Below are 17,858 nucleotides of genomic sequence, written 5' to 3' on the forward strand. Positions count from 1 at the left end.
CTTCACCACATTTGATGGTAGAGAGCTTACTCTAATACTCCCGCATTTGTGTCTTCCTGGAAGGTAATTAGCAGAATGTGTTAAGGACCGTAGTCATGGATTCCACCAGGGACAAGTGCTGTAATTTCCCTCTTACATTGGTAAGAGTGCCCATGAAACACAAAAGCCTCCATGTGATAACCTAAGGATATTTTTGACAAAAAAATTCATAGAATTCAATAGATAATTTATGAAAAACAACACTTCTCCTTTTGGTTAAACATAGCTCAGTAAATATACTGTTTGGTATCTAATAAGATTTTTAAATGATGATTCAAAAATATATGTAACTATACGGTCTACATGATCTACACCTGGAATGAGATTTGTTACCTATTTCTTACCCTAGAGAGGAGATCATGCTAACTACCCTCGCTAATTATCTCTTCGTAATTAACTGTCATGAGTTGAACTTTCCCTAGCACTGTTCTTATTGCAATAATTATCTATGACCAAATCAGTGGTTGTTTCATTAAACAGATGGCTAAACTGTCGCGTGGAACTTTTGGAGTTTAAAAAGTCACATTTTAATTGGGGACTTAAGATGTGATTGCTGTTGGCACAACATAAATGTGCCTTTCCTTATAGATACATGTAAAACTTAATACCACACCAACAAACTAGTCCACTTTTTGATCTCAAAACTATAAACTACACAATGTTAGTGTCCTCAGAACTTCTGCTGTACATTTAAGATGATCCAGGTTTTTTTTCTTTTTTTTATAAAAAAGTAAAGATAAATCATGACTGGGGGCACCTGGGTGGCTCAGTCAGTTAAGCATCCAACTCTTGATTTTGGCTCAGGTCATGATCTCACAGTTCGTGGGTTCGGGCCCCATGTCAGGCTCTGTGCTGATAGTCCAGAGCCTGCTTGAGATTCTCTCTCTCCCTCTCTTTCCTTCCCCCACTTGCATAGACAAGAAACATAAATTTAAGTTTAATAAACTTAAAAAAAATAAATCATGACTATAAGACTGTATTCATGGATTTATAGTACTTATTCGTGGCAAGGCTCACTAGCCTCCAGGGTTTAAGCATAACTAAATCAAGTATTAAATGAGACCAGATTTGGAGCAACTGTGATATCTACCCAAGATTTTATGTAGAATGAGCTCTTTCAAGATAATTAAAGCAAATGATACATTACTCAGAATTGACATAGGACCCTAAATTATTTTTCCTAATCTTGTTACTTTCTAGAATACATAATTTAAAAATTCTGCAGCTTAGATGATATGCATATTTTATCTCCCACCAAATGATATATCTACACCTAAAGGGATAATTGTTACAGGCTGTGTAGAAAGTTGTAGCTCCTAAGGGATCCCTTCAATTAATCAAGCAGCTTCATTTGTATCCATCAGTGGAAAAAAGTAATAGTTTAGTGATGAAGTGACTGACTTGAATATTATTATGAAATCAGCTACTTGCAATCTGACCGCTTTTGCTTTTTAATCTCTCTGAGCCTCACTCATTCTGCTAGGTATCATTAATTCTATTTTTGCAAATGGCAAAACCAAGACTCATTCAGGAAGTTGTGAATAAGAAAAATAATATCTATATCATGGGCTAATTTTTGGAATTCCATGATGATGTACATAAAGTCACTGATATATTCACTTATTCAACAAACATATCTAATAAGCACATTCTATATGTCAGAAAGTATGTCATGTTCAGATATATAAACAGTATCAATACTGTCTCAGCCATCATAGTTTACAATCTAATATATGCCTAGCATGTAGGGTGTAATACACGTGCAATAGAATATGTTAATTACAGACTTGCAACCTTTTAACCAGCAATTCTATAATGCTAATATTGTATAAACTGAGAATCGTTTCAAAAACTTTGGGGAAGTTTGGCAGAAAAAAACTGATATGGCCTTTTCCCTACTTTCTGTGAATATTCCGATCTTTTATGTCAGAAATACTAATATATTTGTATATGAGCTGCTTTCCCAGACTCTGTTGCAAGTGTTATGCGATAACTGGAATATATACTCTATCATGTTCCCCAAATCTGAAAAGTTCTGAATTTTGGACCACATATGATCCAAGGTTTCAGGTAAAGCTTGTGGATGTGGACTAAAAACACAATTCAATTGTTCTTACCTCATCCTAGATGGTTTTGCTGGACATTATGAGAAAAGAGCCTCATTGACCTCACCCTGGCCATGACTATCATGAGAGCTCATCCATCCAAGAGATGGATATATGATCTAAATAGGACTAAAGTCGTTTCATGGGAAGGCTGCTCTCGGATGCTAAGTAAGAAGACGGGCTTAGAGCTGCTGATGGCAACATTTTCCAGCAGGTAGCAAGGACCTGAGAGGAAGAAGCCTGGTTGAGAAATAGGGGATCGGCAAGCCGCTGACGTCTGGCCCCATGGATCCAGCTATGTGTGAATCTTTGGATGTTCCAGTTTGAGAAAATTCTCTTGACCTATTTAAAAGGAGTTTGAAAATGTATTTTCAACAAAAATGCTAACTAGTCTTCATCTAAGCTTTGACAACAATTATGAATTAATAGTATGCACTTTGGCCTTAATTTTAGAGCATCATTGGCCATTAATAATGATCTTTCACAAATAAATGAGGATTTAATGTCATATTTAATACTCAGAAGCCCAGTTTGGCTAATCCCATCTGATAATACTTTTGATCAAGACCAGAAAAACTGAATTATCAACTAAAGTGACATTTTCATTTTTTTAAAATGTTTATTTTTGAGAGACAGAGAGAGACAGAGTGTGAGCATGGGAGGGGCAGAGAGAGAGAGAGAAATACACAGAATCTGAAGAGGCTCCAGGCTCTGAGCTGTCAGCACAGAGCCCGATGCGGGGTTCAAACTCACAAGCCGTGAGATCATGACCTGAGCCGAAGTCGGATGCTTAACCGACTGAGCCACCCAGGTGCCCCGACATATTTTCATTTTTAACTAAGTGACTACTTGAAATATCCACTAGGAAACATCCTTTAATTCTGAAAACAACTGACTAGATATGCTTATGATTGTTGCCGATCATGGCATCTTTGGCCCTAATAGCTTATTTGTGAAACCTAAAACTGTATACAAAATCTATTCACTTGGTTAATGTCACTACCTGTTCACACAAACTGCCAAATAGATGAAAATATTTTTTAAAATAGGATTTCAAGAGTTAAAAAGAGTTAAAATTAAATGTAACTTTTTTTCTTCAGGGATATATTTTTTCCTTATTAGATTTTCAGTCAGCAATCACTTTTTTTATTTTTTTTTTATTTTTTACTTTCTAATTTACATCCAAGTTAGCTGGCATATAGTACAATAATGATTTCAGGAGTAGAGTCCAGTGATTCATCCCCTACATATAACACCCAGTGCTCATCCCAACAAGTGTCCTCCTTAATGCCCCTTGCCCGTTTAGCCCATCTCCCCACCCACAACCCCTAGAGCAACCCTCAGTTTGTTCTCTGTATTTAAGAGTCTCTTATGTTTTGTTCCTCTCTCTGTTTTTATATTCCCTTCCCTTATGTTCAGCTCTTTTGTGTTCTAAATTCCACATATGAGTGAAGTCATATGATATTTGTCTTTGTCTGACTAATTTCACTTAGTATAATATCCTCTAGTTCTATCCACGTTGTTGCAAATGGCAAGATTTCATTCTTTTTGACTGTTGAGTAATAATCCATTGTATATAAGCACTTTTAAAACTGAAATGCCAACTCCGGAAGACTGTGAAACACATAGCACACAATAAAAATGAGGTTATCTCCCAACTAATTTCTACCACAAAGGAACACATTAGTAAATGTCCATTCATTCATCTTTCACTTGACAATTTCAATTCAGTTGAATTGAACAGGAACTGAGCAGCTTTCCTGAGCAATTAACTGTACTCTAGGTAAGACATTGTAGGTGATACAGACATGAACAGGTTAAGCAGCATAATACTCAAGGAACATAACTTCTTGTAAGGGAGCTAAGGCCCATATATAAATAACAGCAATATGAGACAGGAGCAAACTACAAAAGATGTACCACAAAGTACAATTTGCACACAGAAGAGAGAGAGATTTAAGGCTGCTTTTAGTGAGAAGTGAGCGCTGTCTAGATAGAGACATTTGATTTAGTCTTCCAAATAGTTCAAGAGATTGAGATAGTGAGGGTGTTCCAGTAAAGCCAGCCATGGCACACAATTTCAGATTAGACTGCATTTTATCATGTTCCTTGGATACCAGGTACTATGCGAGGTGGGAGTTTTTCCATTTGTTATTTCCAGTGACCAAGTGATGTTGGTTTTCATGTGCAAAATAAATGCTATTTGTTTCTGTTTTTTCCCATGAGGAAGCTGAAACTTACTTATACAAGGTCCACCGGCAATAACTGGTAAAGGAGGGCTAAGAACCAAGACCTTTAAAAATCAAGGTTTTTTGTTTGTTTGTTTGTTTGTTTGTTTGTTTGTTTTCAGATTTTCTCACCAATCGTGCTAATTTTCCACTGTTTCCTTCAGGGCACAGCTTCCTTCTGCTTGGAGGACATTTCAGCTTTTCCATAGACAGCCTGTAAGTGGTAACCTTGGTCACTGAAGTGGTGCTTTGTTTTTCACTCTGGAAGTACAGTTTAGCTGGGCTTTGATTTGTGAATTAAAACTAGTTTCTCTAAAAAAAAAAAAAAAAATCGAGACTTCTTGTCCTTGGTCCCTTACAGACGGTCTTCTGGCATCTATTTTGAAGACAAGACGTGTGTCCATTCTGCTCTTACGTTTTAGATAATCTCTTGTTTCTTCATAGTGACCTTAAAGAATTTCTTGAGACTGCTGTACTTTCACTAGGATCCACACAGGTACAGATTTGTTTCTGTTTATACTGTTCAGCACGGGTCTATTTCCCTGCTCTTAGGACTCACTGGTTTACTCCATTCTATAAAACTCTCCCTTCTCACTGTTTGAATTGTTGTCCTTATTCTAATTTCTCTTCTAGAGTGCCTATTAGATCTATCGTTATCATTCTATTCTCCACCTTAACTCCTTTTTCCTATTTCTCTTCTCTTTTTCTGTAATTTCCCCTTGATAGAGGAGTAGCTCTTTCAGAGTCCCAATTTTTTATATAATTCTCAGTTCATGTTCCTGTCTAGTTGCAAAGTAAAATACACATCTCCTGAACTTAAGTGGGCATTCAGACTACAACCCTGACCTGCTACATTCACTTTTTCTATCTTCCTAGTCTGTTACCCTACCAAATTAAAGACTTACAATTATGGCTATCAGTTTTCTATCAGTTTCACAGCCTGAAATTTTCTTTCTTTTGATCTTATCTGGTTATTTAAAAGGTTGTTATATTTTACTTAGTATCTGTGTATTTGTAGAGGGAAGGTGGGTGGGCTCTATGCGGGGTACTCCATAAGGCTTATTAGGTCAACATTTTGCTAAAAGATCCAGTGCTAAGTAACTCTGACAACTATGTTGGCTATATTCCTTACACTCTATTTACTCTTCAATCTTAATATATTTAGTCAATAATGAGAGAATAGTACCCATAGTTCCTAAGTAAGGAAAAATCAGTGGACCAAAAGAGCACACACTGAGAAAAGTACCAGAAATCCCATGTGATGGCTTAAGGTGAGAAATGAACTAACTGAGCATATTAGAAGAAAGAGTAGAAAGAGGCTAGATTATATTCTCAATATTTCTTATACATTATTACATATAATACCCCAACATCCAACTTCTTTAGAAAACTGGAGATTCAGAAAAATCACACAAAGTTGTACAGGAATTGAACCTAGGTCTCTCAGTTTCAAGAGCCCATACTCTATTACACTAAGAAATTTAGAATTTGTTCTGAGGTGGCAAAAGTCTGACACCATCACAGCCAGAACTGAGGAAGACTACTCTAGGAGCAAAAGCAGGTTTCTCATAAAGCCAGTGAAGTTTAGATACCAGGGTTCCTTAACTAGATGGGACTTCCAGAGTTTCTGGATATTGTAAGCATTCTAGGTAGGGAGGGGAAGCCAAGTTAAAATCAGTAACTATTCATATGTGTGTCTGAAAATTGTCAAAAGAGATGTCAAAGGAAAAGGGTCTGAATCTTCAAGACTTCTGTTTCGTTAAAAATTTTGGTGTTTTCTTACTATAAACAAATATTCATCCTTCTACATAATTTTTTGCTCACAATTTTATAGTATTTTTCTTTTAATATAAGGCCCCAATTTTATAAATTTCAGGCACAAATCCTAGGTCTGTTCCTGCCTCAGATAGAGGGGAGGGAGGGAGCGTAAGATGAAAATAGAGGAGTTAGAATTCTGTATGAGTACAGGTATGAGGTGTGAAGGGATAGAACTAAAATGGTAGCCAATAAAATTCAAAATTATTGGACTGATTTGGGAAATACAGTAAAGGAAGAAGCAACAGAATTCAATGAGCGGTAGGATGCAAGCCATAAGTGTCATTAACAGTCTAATCTCATTCCAGGTGTATGAATACGGCTACAAATCACAATAGTGGTGCTATTGCCAGAAAAAGGCAAGTCAAGAGGAACTTACAGGCGATTTGGTAGATGAGGTGAAAGACCAATGGCGAAGATGGATGATGGAAAATACAAAGAGTTCAGTGAAGATATAACAATACATTTGTCCAGCATCTGGCTGACATTTGGAGTGAAATACAAAAGCTCTGCAGGCGACTGGACTTCCACTGCCAGAGTTGCTTATACAGAACAGACCTCTGCGGCTGTGGATAAGGTAAGACACAGTACATGGCCAAGCCCAGGATCTCAGGAAGTGGCCCCAAAGCAAGAAAAAGAAAATGAGGAGGGAGAGCAACAAGATGCTCAAGAAAATGGGGGCGAGTTCATTAAGAATACAATATTTGGGGGCACCTGGGTGGCTCAGTCGGTTAAGCATCCGACTTCGGCTCAGGTCACAATCTCATGATCTATGAGTTCGAGCCCCACGTCGGGCTCTGTGCTGACAGCTCAGAGCCTGGAGCCTGCTTCGGATTCTGTGTGTCCCCCTCTCTCTGCCCCTCCCCTGCTCATGCTCTGTCTCTGTCTCAAAAATAAATAAAAACATTAAGAAAAAAAAAAAAAAAGAATACAATGTTTGATCTGGTGCAAAGGCAGTCATGTGGTCTTTTAAAAAACCAATTCAACAGGTTGGTGAGAACCAGAGTCTGGAAGAGGGACCATTGGGGGAGTTGGTTGTAATAAGTGTGATCTGTGAGTATAAAATAATCCTTCAGGAAACCTGGCAAAGAAGGATGGTTTCAGACTGTAGAAGAGAAGATCCAAGATGAAATATTTTCTTTGTCTAGGGACCTTTTGATAAGGCAGAAGAGAAGAAATTTCCCTCTCTCAGTGAAAAGGGAAAACTGAGAATGTGAGCATTGGGATGGTTGATGAAGCAGCTTTATGAAACAGACCGAACAGGGGGGAACAGAGGCTGCAGGGTCATCCAGGGGCAAACACAATGAGGACATCTCCTCTGTAAAGACAGTGGCAAATACTTGAAAAATTTTAGGTGACCATGAAAGTTCTTAATATTGCTTGTGCAAGCTGAGTGATAACTAAGACTAAGGTACATCCATGCTAACGACAGCCAACATGAAACAAAGATGCAGATCACTGAAACTGAGAAAGTAAAAGCATTATGAATTCAAAAGACCAGATAGCAAAATTACTAAGCAGAGTATTAGAAGATACAATTAAAAAGAAATACCATGAATAAAGGACTCAGGAGATAATACGAAAGTATCCCAGGGGATGGTAGATGACCTGTATGAAAAAGAGCCCATAAATTGGTACAAGTAGCAGGTGGGGAATTCAAACAAAATGTGTTTGCTAATTAGCATCAATTAAGTTAATTGGTCACAAAGACAGAAATGTACATAGTTGTGCGAATAATAACACAAATAATGGCTGCACAGGTATTAGAGAGTTTTTAATCATGACCTTGTATGAAGGGATGGGTATACCTTTAATCAAAGTTTTAGTTTAAAGAAGCGCTTTAATTCGTATTTTATAATATTTCCATTAGCTAAGAATGAATAGCAAGTGTCACTGTAGTTTTTGCAATGCTCATATTAGGGAAGTTTTAAATTGAAAACAAATTCTGATCTCTCTACTTTCATCTGCATTAGACAACTCAAGGCAAATGATGTAATTAGTGAAATTCCCTAGGAAAAAAAATGTACTATTTCCTAAACATTATTTCTTTTCTAATGAAGGAATCATGAGTTCAGAAGGCCAGATATCAAAATAGCTAACAGGGATATTATAGGATGTCATTTAACAAAATACTATAATGAAGAGCTTTGATTATAGTATTAAAATTTGTTTCCATAATCAGATTTAAATACTTTTTAAAACTTACATCTCACTTTTTTCTTAAAACTGTTATGTACTCTATGCTATGCTATGCTATGATATATACTCTATGATAAACTGAACAAAAAGATGACCAGAACCTCAGACAAACTTTGGCTCTGAACTTCGTGGCAATGAGGCACAAATGTGAATATATTTAGTTGCATTGTCCTAGCAGAGAGAAAACAGAAAGCATTCTACTTCCACAGGAGAAGCATTTTTTTTTCTTGTATTATGTTCTAAAAGAAGTTTCTGAACTAAGGTAATTTAATATGGACATTTAGTAGCCTAATGGACAATGTCATCGGCAAAATATTACAAAAATTTCATAGACTCATTTCTTCAAACATAGTTAATCACATGAATTAAAAAGTAAGTAAGCAGGAAATTTTTCAAGAGGCTAAATTTATTGAATTCAAATATCTAGGCAACCTGATCTAACTTGGTATAGTGGCAAAATTTGGGATACAGTAGGAATGACGGACTGCAAGCATCTTAGGCTGACTCTCCTAAATATTACCTTTGGGTTTTATACAAATACATGTAAACATATGCAGCATGGTGAAAAAGTCTCTAACAATACAAGCTCAGAAAATAAAAAGATAAATCACATCATATAACTCAGACTATACTCAGGTATGGACCAACCCTACCTTGTTTATAAAGTTTTGCTTTTATGAACTTATCTGTTATAGATGCTCTATGAATGCTTGGAGAAATCGATCTTTTTTTCTAGAAAAATCAACATATGTTTTTTTAGAAAACTAGCCAAAGTAATTTGAGAGTCTAAGCTGCACAAATGAATCAGTAGTGATTTGATATATTTGTTAAAGGATTAATTTCATGACTGCTTAACTCACTGAGTTCTAAAAATTTAATGAAAACTGAAACAGTACTCTAGATCAAACTTATGAGATTTATTTTTCATAGAATATGCCCTTTTATATTCAACACGGAGGATTTATTATTTCAGATTATTGGTAACTGTTAGTGAAAATGTATAGAAAGGAATCATAATATAGTTACTGTCCTTCACCTATTACTTGGAGACTATTTGGAGTAATGGCATGAAATTTTGGTTGCTTAAGCAATGAAGATTTGTAAGGTCTTGATAATTGTAGTGAAATAGAAATTCATAAACACATACTCTCATATTTGTATCCATTCAGTGAAGTCAATGAAAAGTGTTTATGTCAGCATCCAAATTCGCAAGCGATAGTGTAGAATAATTAACCATACATAAATTTTATATATATTAATGATAGCAGGAAATTAATAAAAGTGAATGCCAAGACCCTCAAGTTCAGTACTAATGTATGTTGTGATAAACCACTTCTATGGGATTATCTCTTTGAATTTCTTACAGTCAGCACAAAATATATAATTCAATATTTTGTGTTTCATTCTACTTAAGGCATCTTCTGATTTAGACACCCCAAATAATTGGAAGAGCTAAGCTTATTGAATGCCACTTCTGTTTTAGAATATGGAATCCCCTACCAAATAATCCTACACTTAATAATTTCATTTTAAAAACATATTTAGGGGCGCCTGGGTGGCTCAGTTGCTTAAGTGTCCGACTTCGGCTCAGGTCATGATCTCACAGTTTGTGAGTTCAAGCCCCGTGCCAGGCTTTGTGCTGACAGCTTGCTCAGAGACTGGAGGCTGCTCTGGATTCTGTCTCCCTTTCCGCCTGCCCCTCCCCCACTCACACACTGTCTCTGTTTCTCTCAGAAATAAACAAACATTAAAAAAATTTTTTTTTAATTTTTAAAAAAAATTTTAAAAAGTTTTAAAAAAATGTTTTAAATAAACATTTTAAAAATTAAAAAAAAATTAAATTTTTAAAAAAAATTAAAAAAAATTTTTTTAATTATGTTTTAAATAAGCATATTTAAAAATTCTTTATGTTTCTCTGTTGACCTGTTAAATACAGAATAATTTGAGTGTAAAAATAACTACACACTGAAATTGAGATTTTTTTTTCATGTCTAACTACACAAAACACATTAGAGGAAAGATTCTTTTATTTAATGATGTCTCAATAAAAAAGAAATGATGGATATTACATAAAATTTAAAAAGTGATGACAAAAGATATTCACATACAATATTTAGTTGTACTTACTATCTGGAGTAGTCATACATTTTCCTATCTGTTCTAGATAAGGGTAAGTATTCAAAATGACACATGATCCTCCCCATGCCCCATGACAATAAAGTGATACATTAAGGAAAAAAAAAAATCAAGATACCAATTATCAACTAGATGGTAGATTTATTATTGCCAGTAGTACATTACTAAGTAAATGTATAAAAAAATAAACTGGGGCATCTGGGTGGCTCAGTCAGTTAGGCGCCAGACTCTTCAACTCCACTCAGGTCATGATCTCACGGTTGTGTGTTCAAGCCCTGCATCAGGCTCTGTACTGGGCATTAAGCCTGCTTAAGACTCTCTCTCTCCCTCCCTCTCCCTCTGCTCCTCCCCTCTTGCTCACACACACACCTGTACGTTCACACGTGCTTTCTCTCTCTCTCAAAAAAAAAAAAAAAAATAGAACCTACAATATAAATTTTCATTCATGTTGTTCACTTAACATTTAATTTTATTCAACCTTGTTACTTGACTGTTTTACTTCCCAAACCTTGTCACCTCAATGAATCATAATGATCAGGGAACATGTTATATTTTTCTAATTAAGTGGGCAGAAATCTCTAATATTTTTGCTTATTACTTTATATAATGTTATTGCGTTGCTGAATAAATGAATGAATTCTTACAGCATATTTCTTTAGGATTAGTTAGTAAAACTACTTGACTTTGAATTAGTCAACTTTTGTTTTCTCTGTGCATAGCACAGAATTTACAACAAATAGATGTGCATATTAAAGTAAACATGTAAGTAAAATCAATAGAAAAACTTGAAAGTGTATGGTTTGTCTTAGAGAAATCAAGAGTTTTACAGAACAATGACTTCTTTCCCTTAAAGAATAATTAATGTAAAAGAAGATAAATTTTATCATAAAATCTCTAAAAAATATGACAAGATTAGGAAAAAATAGTAATGCCAGATGCTGGTAAATAAAAATCTTGGTATATGATATCATCTTTGTTACTGAAAAAAGAGGAGTATATATTGTATATCATACTCTGTGAGACACATTTATGTTCAACTGCAATTTCACATCAGCTGTTAAGTGGTCCTGAACCAAATGTCAACACCAGGACTCTTCTAGGCTTCTATACATGTTTAGATACCCTTTCTGTCTGTCATCTCTCTCCTGTTGAGTAGGTAATAATAATTTTTAAATAATTCAATAATGGGAGAAATAACTTTATTTTCTTCAAGCAAACTCTCCTTCTCTCTTATACCATGCTGCCTTTCTGTCAAATTTAGTTTGATCAGGCATAACAATGCCATTTTTATCTAAAAAAATTTTTAATGTTTATTTCTGAGGGGAGGGGGGAGGGGCAGAGAGAGAGGGAGACATAGAATCCTAACCAGGCTCCAGGCTCCGAGCTGTCAGCACAGAGTCCGACACAGGACTCAAACCCACCGGCCGCAAGATGATGACCTGAGCTGAAGTCAGACGCTTAACAGACTGAGCCACCCATGTGCCCCTTAAAATGACACATGCACCACAATCTCGGACTTCAATATGGTTGTTACTTCCAAGAAGTAAGCAAATACTTAACTGGAGTATTTTGTGATTGTTTAACACAAACATTTTGGGAAGCTTTTATCAAATGATAGATTAAATAATGTTTGAAAATATTTTCAGAGTTAAGATTTACTGAGTGGTGACTGTCAGTAATGGGTCGCAGAGCTTTTCCAAGTGACAATTTATGTAATCCTCATGACCTTATAAATCAGGAGTGATCATCTCCAGAGGAGGTACCTAAGTACAGGCAGCTGACTTGCCGGGTCACACACAGCTACAAAGTGATGGATCCAGAATGCCAAACCAGGCTCTCTGAGGACTGAACCTTGTGCTCCATCTAGGCACATGCCTCTCAATAACAGCCATTCGGTTTTAAAGAATGTCGAAGGTATTTTTACAAGCCAGTGAAGAAGAATTAATAGTCGATAGTGGACTTACTGCTTTGGTCATTTCATTCAGATCGAAAAACCTATTTCTCCTATATGACATACTCTGAAACCTCTCGTAGCTTCACTAACATCACCCTTCCGCACCTAACACATTACAGGCACCGATCGCCATCACTATCAGCCTTGGCTTTGGTGGACCCACGAAAGGGAAATAAATCGATTCAGAAAATTTTTAATACATCTCTGCTCACATACACAAAAAACAAAAGTAAAAAAAAATACATTGTAAATGAATACGCTATTTCTGGGCGTAACAATTAGAGAAAGGTGAAATAAAGTTCAAAAAACACTGATACCTGATTTCCACCCATAAGGATCTAATGTCAGCGTAATCTCGTCCATCTAGAAAGCCCAGATGAATATAAAAGCTCATGTTACCATCCACAAGCACGCAAATACACTGAGTACAACAAAGCCTTATCTTACTGATCTTTAACTTTCAAGGCTTGCAACTTGTTAGCCATTGGTATGAAAACAGTATTATTTAGGTGGAGTCATCCATTTCCTTTGGCTCCAGACAAAGCCATTCTCACGTGCCACCTAAAGCAGCAACTGGTGCTTCAAGCCTTGATTAACCTTATACCCACTTTGGTAGTGATAGAAAACGACACGAATGAGATGCTGGTTCTCACCGGTTTTTACGCAGATTGCCCTCATTTGCTGTGACATGGTACCATGTGGGCCTGTAAGCTGGTCTCACCAGCTATGCCTTATTGAATAACAAAGGGGATAAATACTTCAGGAAGATGAAAAGGAGAAGGGGGTAAAAACAAACAAGCAAACAAAAACCCCTTTGACCTGACATTATGGAAAAAATAAAAAAGACACTAAGATGAAAAAAAAATAGTGTCATGGTTTACATGTGGGATTTTGATGGAATCTAGGGCTGTGTTTTAATTCAAAACTCACCATCTCAAAACCACTTCTTTTCATCCGCCTGCAGGACTTGAGGTAAGTACGTATACGTTTTCTGGCACGCTCTTGATACTCAGGGAACTGTCGCCTGCATGAGTCAATGATAGCCTGGATCTTTTCTTTGGGCTGCTTAGAGATTGGGACCATTCGGTCCAAGTTTTCATCTACAAACAGCCTGACAAACATCTGTTGGCAAGAGGGAGACAGAGGAGAAGGGTTTGGAGGACTGCTCTCTGCTGTTCCTAGCTTCCTGTCTTGATTACCGATAGGAAAATACTCTTTTCTGCTTTATGCACTGGAGAACTTTGCAATGGAAAGCCAGAGATTTTAAGCAAACACCTCTTAAAGGCTTTTTAAATGGTTGGATAAAAAAAAACTAGAGAGAAAGAGAGAGAGAGGCAGACAGACAGACAGACAGACAGACAGAAAAGTATAGACTATCATGTAGGAAAAAAAAATTCAGGAAATAACAGCAGACTGTGACAATTAAGCACCCCATAAAATTCTCCATTAATGATCAGTATGGCTGCTACATTGCTACCCTGCACAGTGTACTAATCTCTGATAACAAGGGGGACTCTTTTGTCATGCATAATTAGATAAGCCAGGAAGGCAAAAGAAATAACTGATGACAGGCATACTCTTGCGAGGAATAAGCGGAGACCCCCTCATCCTCTAGGTAAACATGCATACTCACACAACACAAATCCAGTTTTCAGCTCACATTTGGCTGTAAAATTCTAAACAAAACCCAGCAATTCTGGTGTCTGGTTGGCAAAGAGAGTTTCATGTACTTTTTAAATCCTTCTGTAAATTAAACAAACACGTCTCTAGAACATCCACGTTTACCAACAAGCAACAACATGAAAGTGAAGTGGTAAAAAGTAACCCACGTGGGCGGGGAAGGGGGGCGGTGGTGGGACTCACATTGAAAGCTTTCAGCCGCTCTGCCTCAACGCCATCAGTCTCGTTAACTTTCTCAGAATCGTCGTGGTCATCGTGGTCGTCTTCATCCTCATCGCCCCTGTTTAGAGACAGGTCCTCGGCACCTCGGTCTACACTCTCATTTTTGCCAGAGTCGTAGCTTGAGTAGCTGTGTGCGGGAGACTGAAAAGAAAATGGGGGGAGGGGGGATTGCTGCTTTGAAATTCATCACATAGCTTATAAATTTTATTTTAAAATTTCAACTATTACGTAAAAATCTTGTTGAAAAAGTTAATGCCAGACTTGGGGCTGTTTTCATTTGAATCAAAAGTAATTAAGACTAGATTAAAAATTCATTTCCCAAGTTACACCAGCCACATTTCAATAGCTACATGGATCATTTCTATCACTGCAGGAAGTTTTTACCGAATTTGGCTTTTCAAGAGCAAAGATAGTTTCCACTCAATGTACATAGTCTAGAAAAGAGAGAAAAAAGAAAAAAGACAGGAAAGCCAAACTATAATCACTTTTGCAAGAGAATCATTGAATCATATATTCTTAGAAACAAATGACCTCAGAGCTTAGTCAATCTAACTGCTTTAGTATTTTTTAAACAGATTAGGAAACTGAGGGGTGGATATATTTAATTACTTTGCCCAAGAAGGACTATACAAAATATTGATACCAGGCTGCTATTTATAAACCACAGGCTTGAAAATCAGTTTTTAAAAGGTCTGTGAGTCTTAGGATGGTATCTAACTTTGGTCTAGAGAAAAGGAACCAGGTTTCCTCTGAATCATCTTTTAAGTTGAATGATTTCTAAAGCTTAGTAGATGAATGCCAACCAACAGTTTTCACAAACTTTGATAATTGTGTTCAAGAGCAACCATGGGTCCCACTGTGGAAACTTCTACTTCTTTGTCAGGGAAGTACCTTTTCCTTTCAGAAATAGCTTCTGCTTCTCCAGGCAAAAGTGCCAATTATAGGGCATCAGCCTTCTCTACCCTAGAGGTGCCCCAACTTTACCCCTATGTAACTGAAATCAAGTTGAATCCCACAGGACTAAGCAGAACAAAAGTCCTAATAACATCATCTGAGATTCTAGATTCAACTGTGCCGGAAATTCACCCACAGTTGAATTCAGCTGTGTGATACTGGACATCTTCTACACCACCCCCTTAGTTTTTTTCTTTGCCTAAATCTGAGTTTTAGTCCTTTGCAATTTAGTCTGGAGTGGTACAGAAATTATTATAAGTCCAGATTAACAACCCAAATTTCACATACGGTAACTTAGGTACAAAGGTGGCCTCAGCTAAATGGATAATATCTCTGTCAACAGCGGCAGCATTTTCCAATTAACAAAGTAAAATGCTTTAGAAAGAACTTTACAATGGAAAATTTTAAATCAGCAGTGTTCAAAAATGTCTGTGTGCAATGATAACGTATGTGTAGTATGTTTTAAGGATCACACTATTATTACTACATAAGCAGAGGAAGAATAATAAAACTAAAATAGGTCACTGATACTAAAAATAAAGCTAAAATGGGGGTGCCTGGGAGGCTCAGTTGGTTAACCGTCTGACTTTGGCTCAGGTCATGATCTCACAGTTCATGGTTTCAAGCCCCATGTCAGGCTCTGTGCTGACAGCTTGGAGCCTGGAGTCTGCTTCGGATTCTGTGTCTCCCTCTCTCTCTCTCTGCCCCTCCCCTGCTCACTCTCTGTCTGTCTGTCTGTCTGTCTCTCTCTCTCTCTCTCTCAAAAATAAATAAAACATTTAAAAAATAAAGTTAAAATTTAAAAACCAGTATATTTGACACTATATCATTGTAATATTATAATATTTCAAATTGTTAACAAGGTAGATTTACAAAATAAAACATAAAGCAAATATTCCATAGGTTTGAAAAATATAGCATATATATTTTTTTTAAATGCCAAAATACAACATTTTAAGTGTTATAATACACTCATATGAACGCAAATAAGCTGGGCTAATATATTCTTTCTATTGCCATGTGAAACACGCAACCTAGCCATCTGCTGTAAATAGAACCATTTGGAATGATGTAGGATTTACACCTCTAGTCCCTCTAGCTAAAAAAAAATCCAGTCTTACAGATCTGAGAATATTCAGAATCTAAATCTAAAGCATAATCAATTTTTCCCTCTACAATATAAACTGAAATTTTTATAACTCTGAATCCAGTTTCTCAGCTGGAATGTCATTTTCTGCCTCTGCCACTGTTGAAGACAGAACTAGATTTCAAGGCCACTCTGAGTAAATTCAATTTCCACAGATTCCCTCTTCTACCTCAGTCTACTTCAATGTTTCTCTAAACTGTGAACTCTTAATATGCTATGGCATTTGACATAAAATTAAAGACTATCATTGCTCTCTACTTCTCATGTTCATTTGCATTTTCTTTTAAGCTACATGGAGACAGGAATCTCAATAGCACATGACCTTCTACTTCTTCCCTACAGCAACAAAGAAATGCTCTCTACAGAAATAGCACTTAAGACTTTTTGCAGGACCCAATTTTCTACAAAACTATTTGGTCTTTAAAAATGGAGGAATGAAGACAAGCCACAGATTGGTAGAAAATATTTGCAAAAGGCACATCTGATAAAGGACCGTTAATCAAAATATACAAGGAACACTAAAAACTAAATGATAAGAAAGAAAACGACCTGATTAAAATATGGCCAAAAACCTTAAGAGATACCTCACCACAGGAGATAATCAGAGGGCAAAGAGGCCTATCAAGAGAGGTTCCACAACATATGTCATCAGGGAAATGCAAATTAAAACAAGGAGATGCCTTTATAGGGCCAAAATCTGGAACACTGTCAACATCAAATGTTGATGAGGATGACGAACAACAGGAAATCATTCATTGCCAGTGGGAATGCAAAATGGTACAACCACTTTAAGACAGTTTGGCTTTTTCTTTCAAAATTAACATACTCTTCTCATATGGTCCAGCAGTCATATTCCTTGGCATTTACCCAAGGAGTTAAAAACTATGTCTACACAAAAAACTGCATAGGGATATTTAGAGCAGCTTTATTCATAATTTTTAAAATTTAAAAGCAGTCAAGGGGCGCCTGGGTGGCTTAGTCGGTTAAGCATCCGACTTCGGCTCAGGTCATGATCTCGCAGTCTGTGAGTTCGAGCCCTGCGTCGGGCTCCGTGCTGACAGCTCAGAGCCTGGAGCCTGCTTCGTATTCTGTGTCTTCCTCTCTCATTGCCCCTCCCCCACTTGTGCTCTGTCTCTATCAAAAAAATGAATAAATGTTAAAAAAATTTTTAAAAAAGCAGTCAAGATGTGCTTCAGTAGGTGAACGGATGCATAAACTGTAGTACATCCAGGTAATGGAATATTACTTGATACTAAAAAGATATGAGCTAAAAAGTCATGAAAATACATGTTACCAAGTGAAAGAAGCCAACCTAAAAAGGCTACATATCACATGATTTGAACTATAAGACATTATGTAAAAGGCAGAACTATGAACAG

The 17,858-nt window shown here is 36.6% G+C and overlaps 1 protein-coding gene across 11 annotated transcripts in view; it reads right to left on the reverse strand.

Annotated features, from left to right (window-relative positions):
• Positions 1-17,858, reverse strand: part of NOL4 (nucleolar protein 4) — a 436,192-nt gene that overhangs the window by 120,452 nt on the left and 297,882 nt on the right. For 7 of the 11 annotated variants that reach the window (XR_015242528.1, XM_086682707.1, XM_086682711.1 and 4 more), the window contains 2 exons: positions 14,340-14,519; positions 13,407-13,598 (listed from right to left, as the gene is read on the reverse strand). Coding sequence is in view for 10 of the 11 variants with exons in the window: in XM_086682707.1 (XP_086538833.1) it covers positions 13,407-13,598; positions 14,340-14,519 (372 nt within the window). In the remaining variant the exon portion in view is untranslated. The remainder of the gene's footprint in view (positions 1-13,406; positions 13,599-14,339; positions 14,520-17,858) is intronic. The other 4 variants (XM_086682717.1, XM_086682710.1, XM_086682716.1 and 1 more) reach the window with 1 other exon arrangement.

Source organism: Puma concolor, chromosome D3, assembly GCF_028749965.1.
Source record: "Puma concolor isolate L17-30 chromosome D3, mPumCon1.1.hap2, whole genome shotgun sequence".
Classification (NCBI taxonomy): domain Eukaryota; kingdom Metazoa; phylum Chordata; class Mammalia; order Carnivora; family Felidae; genus Puma; species Puma concolor.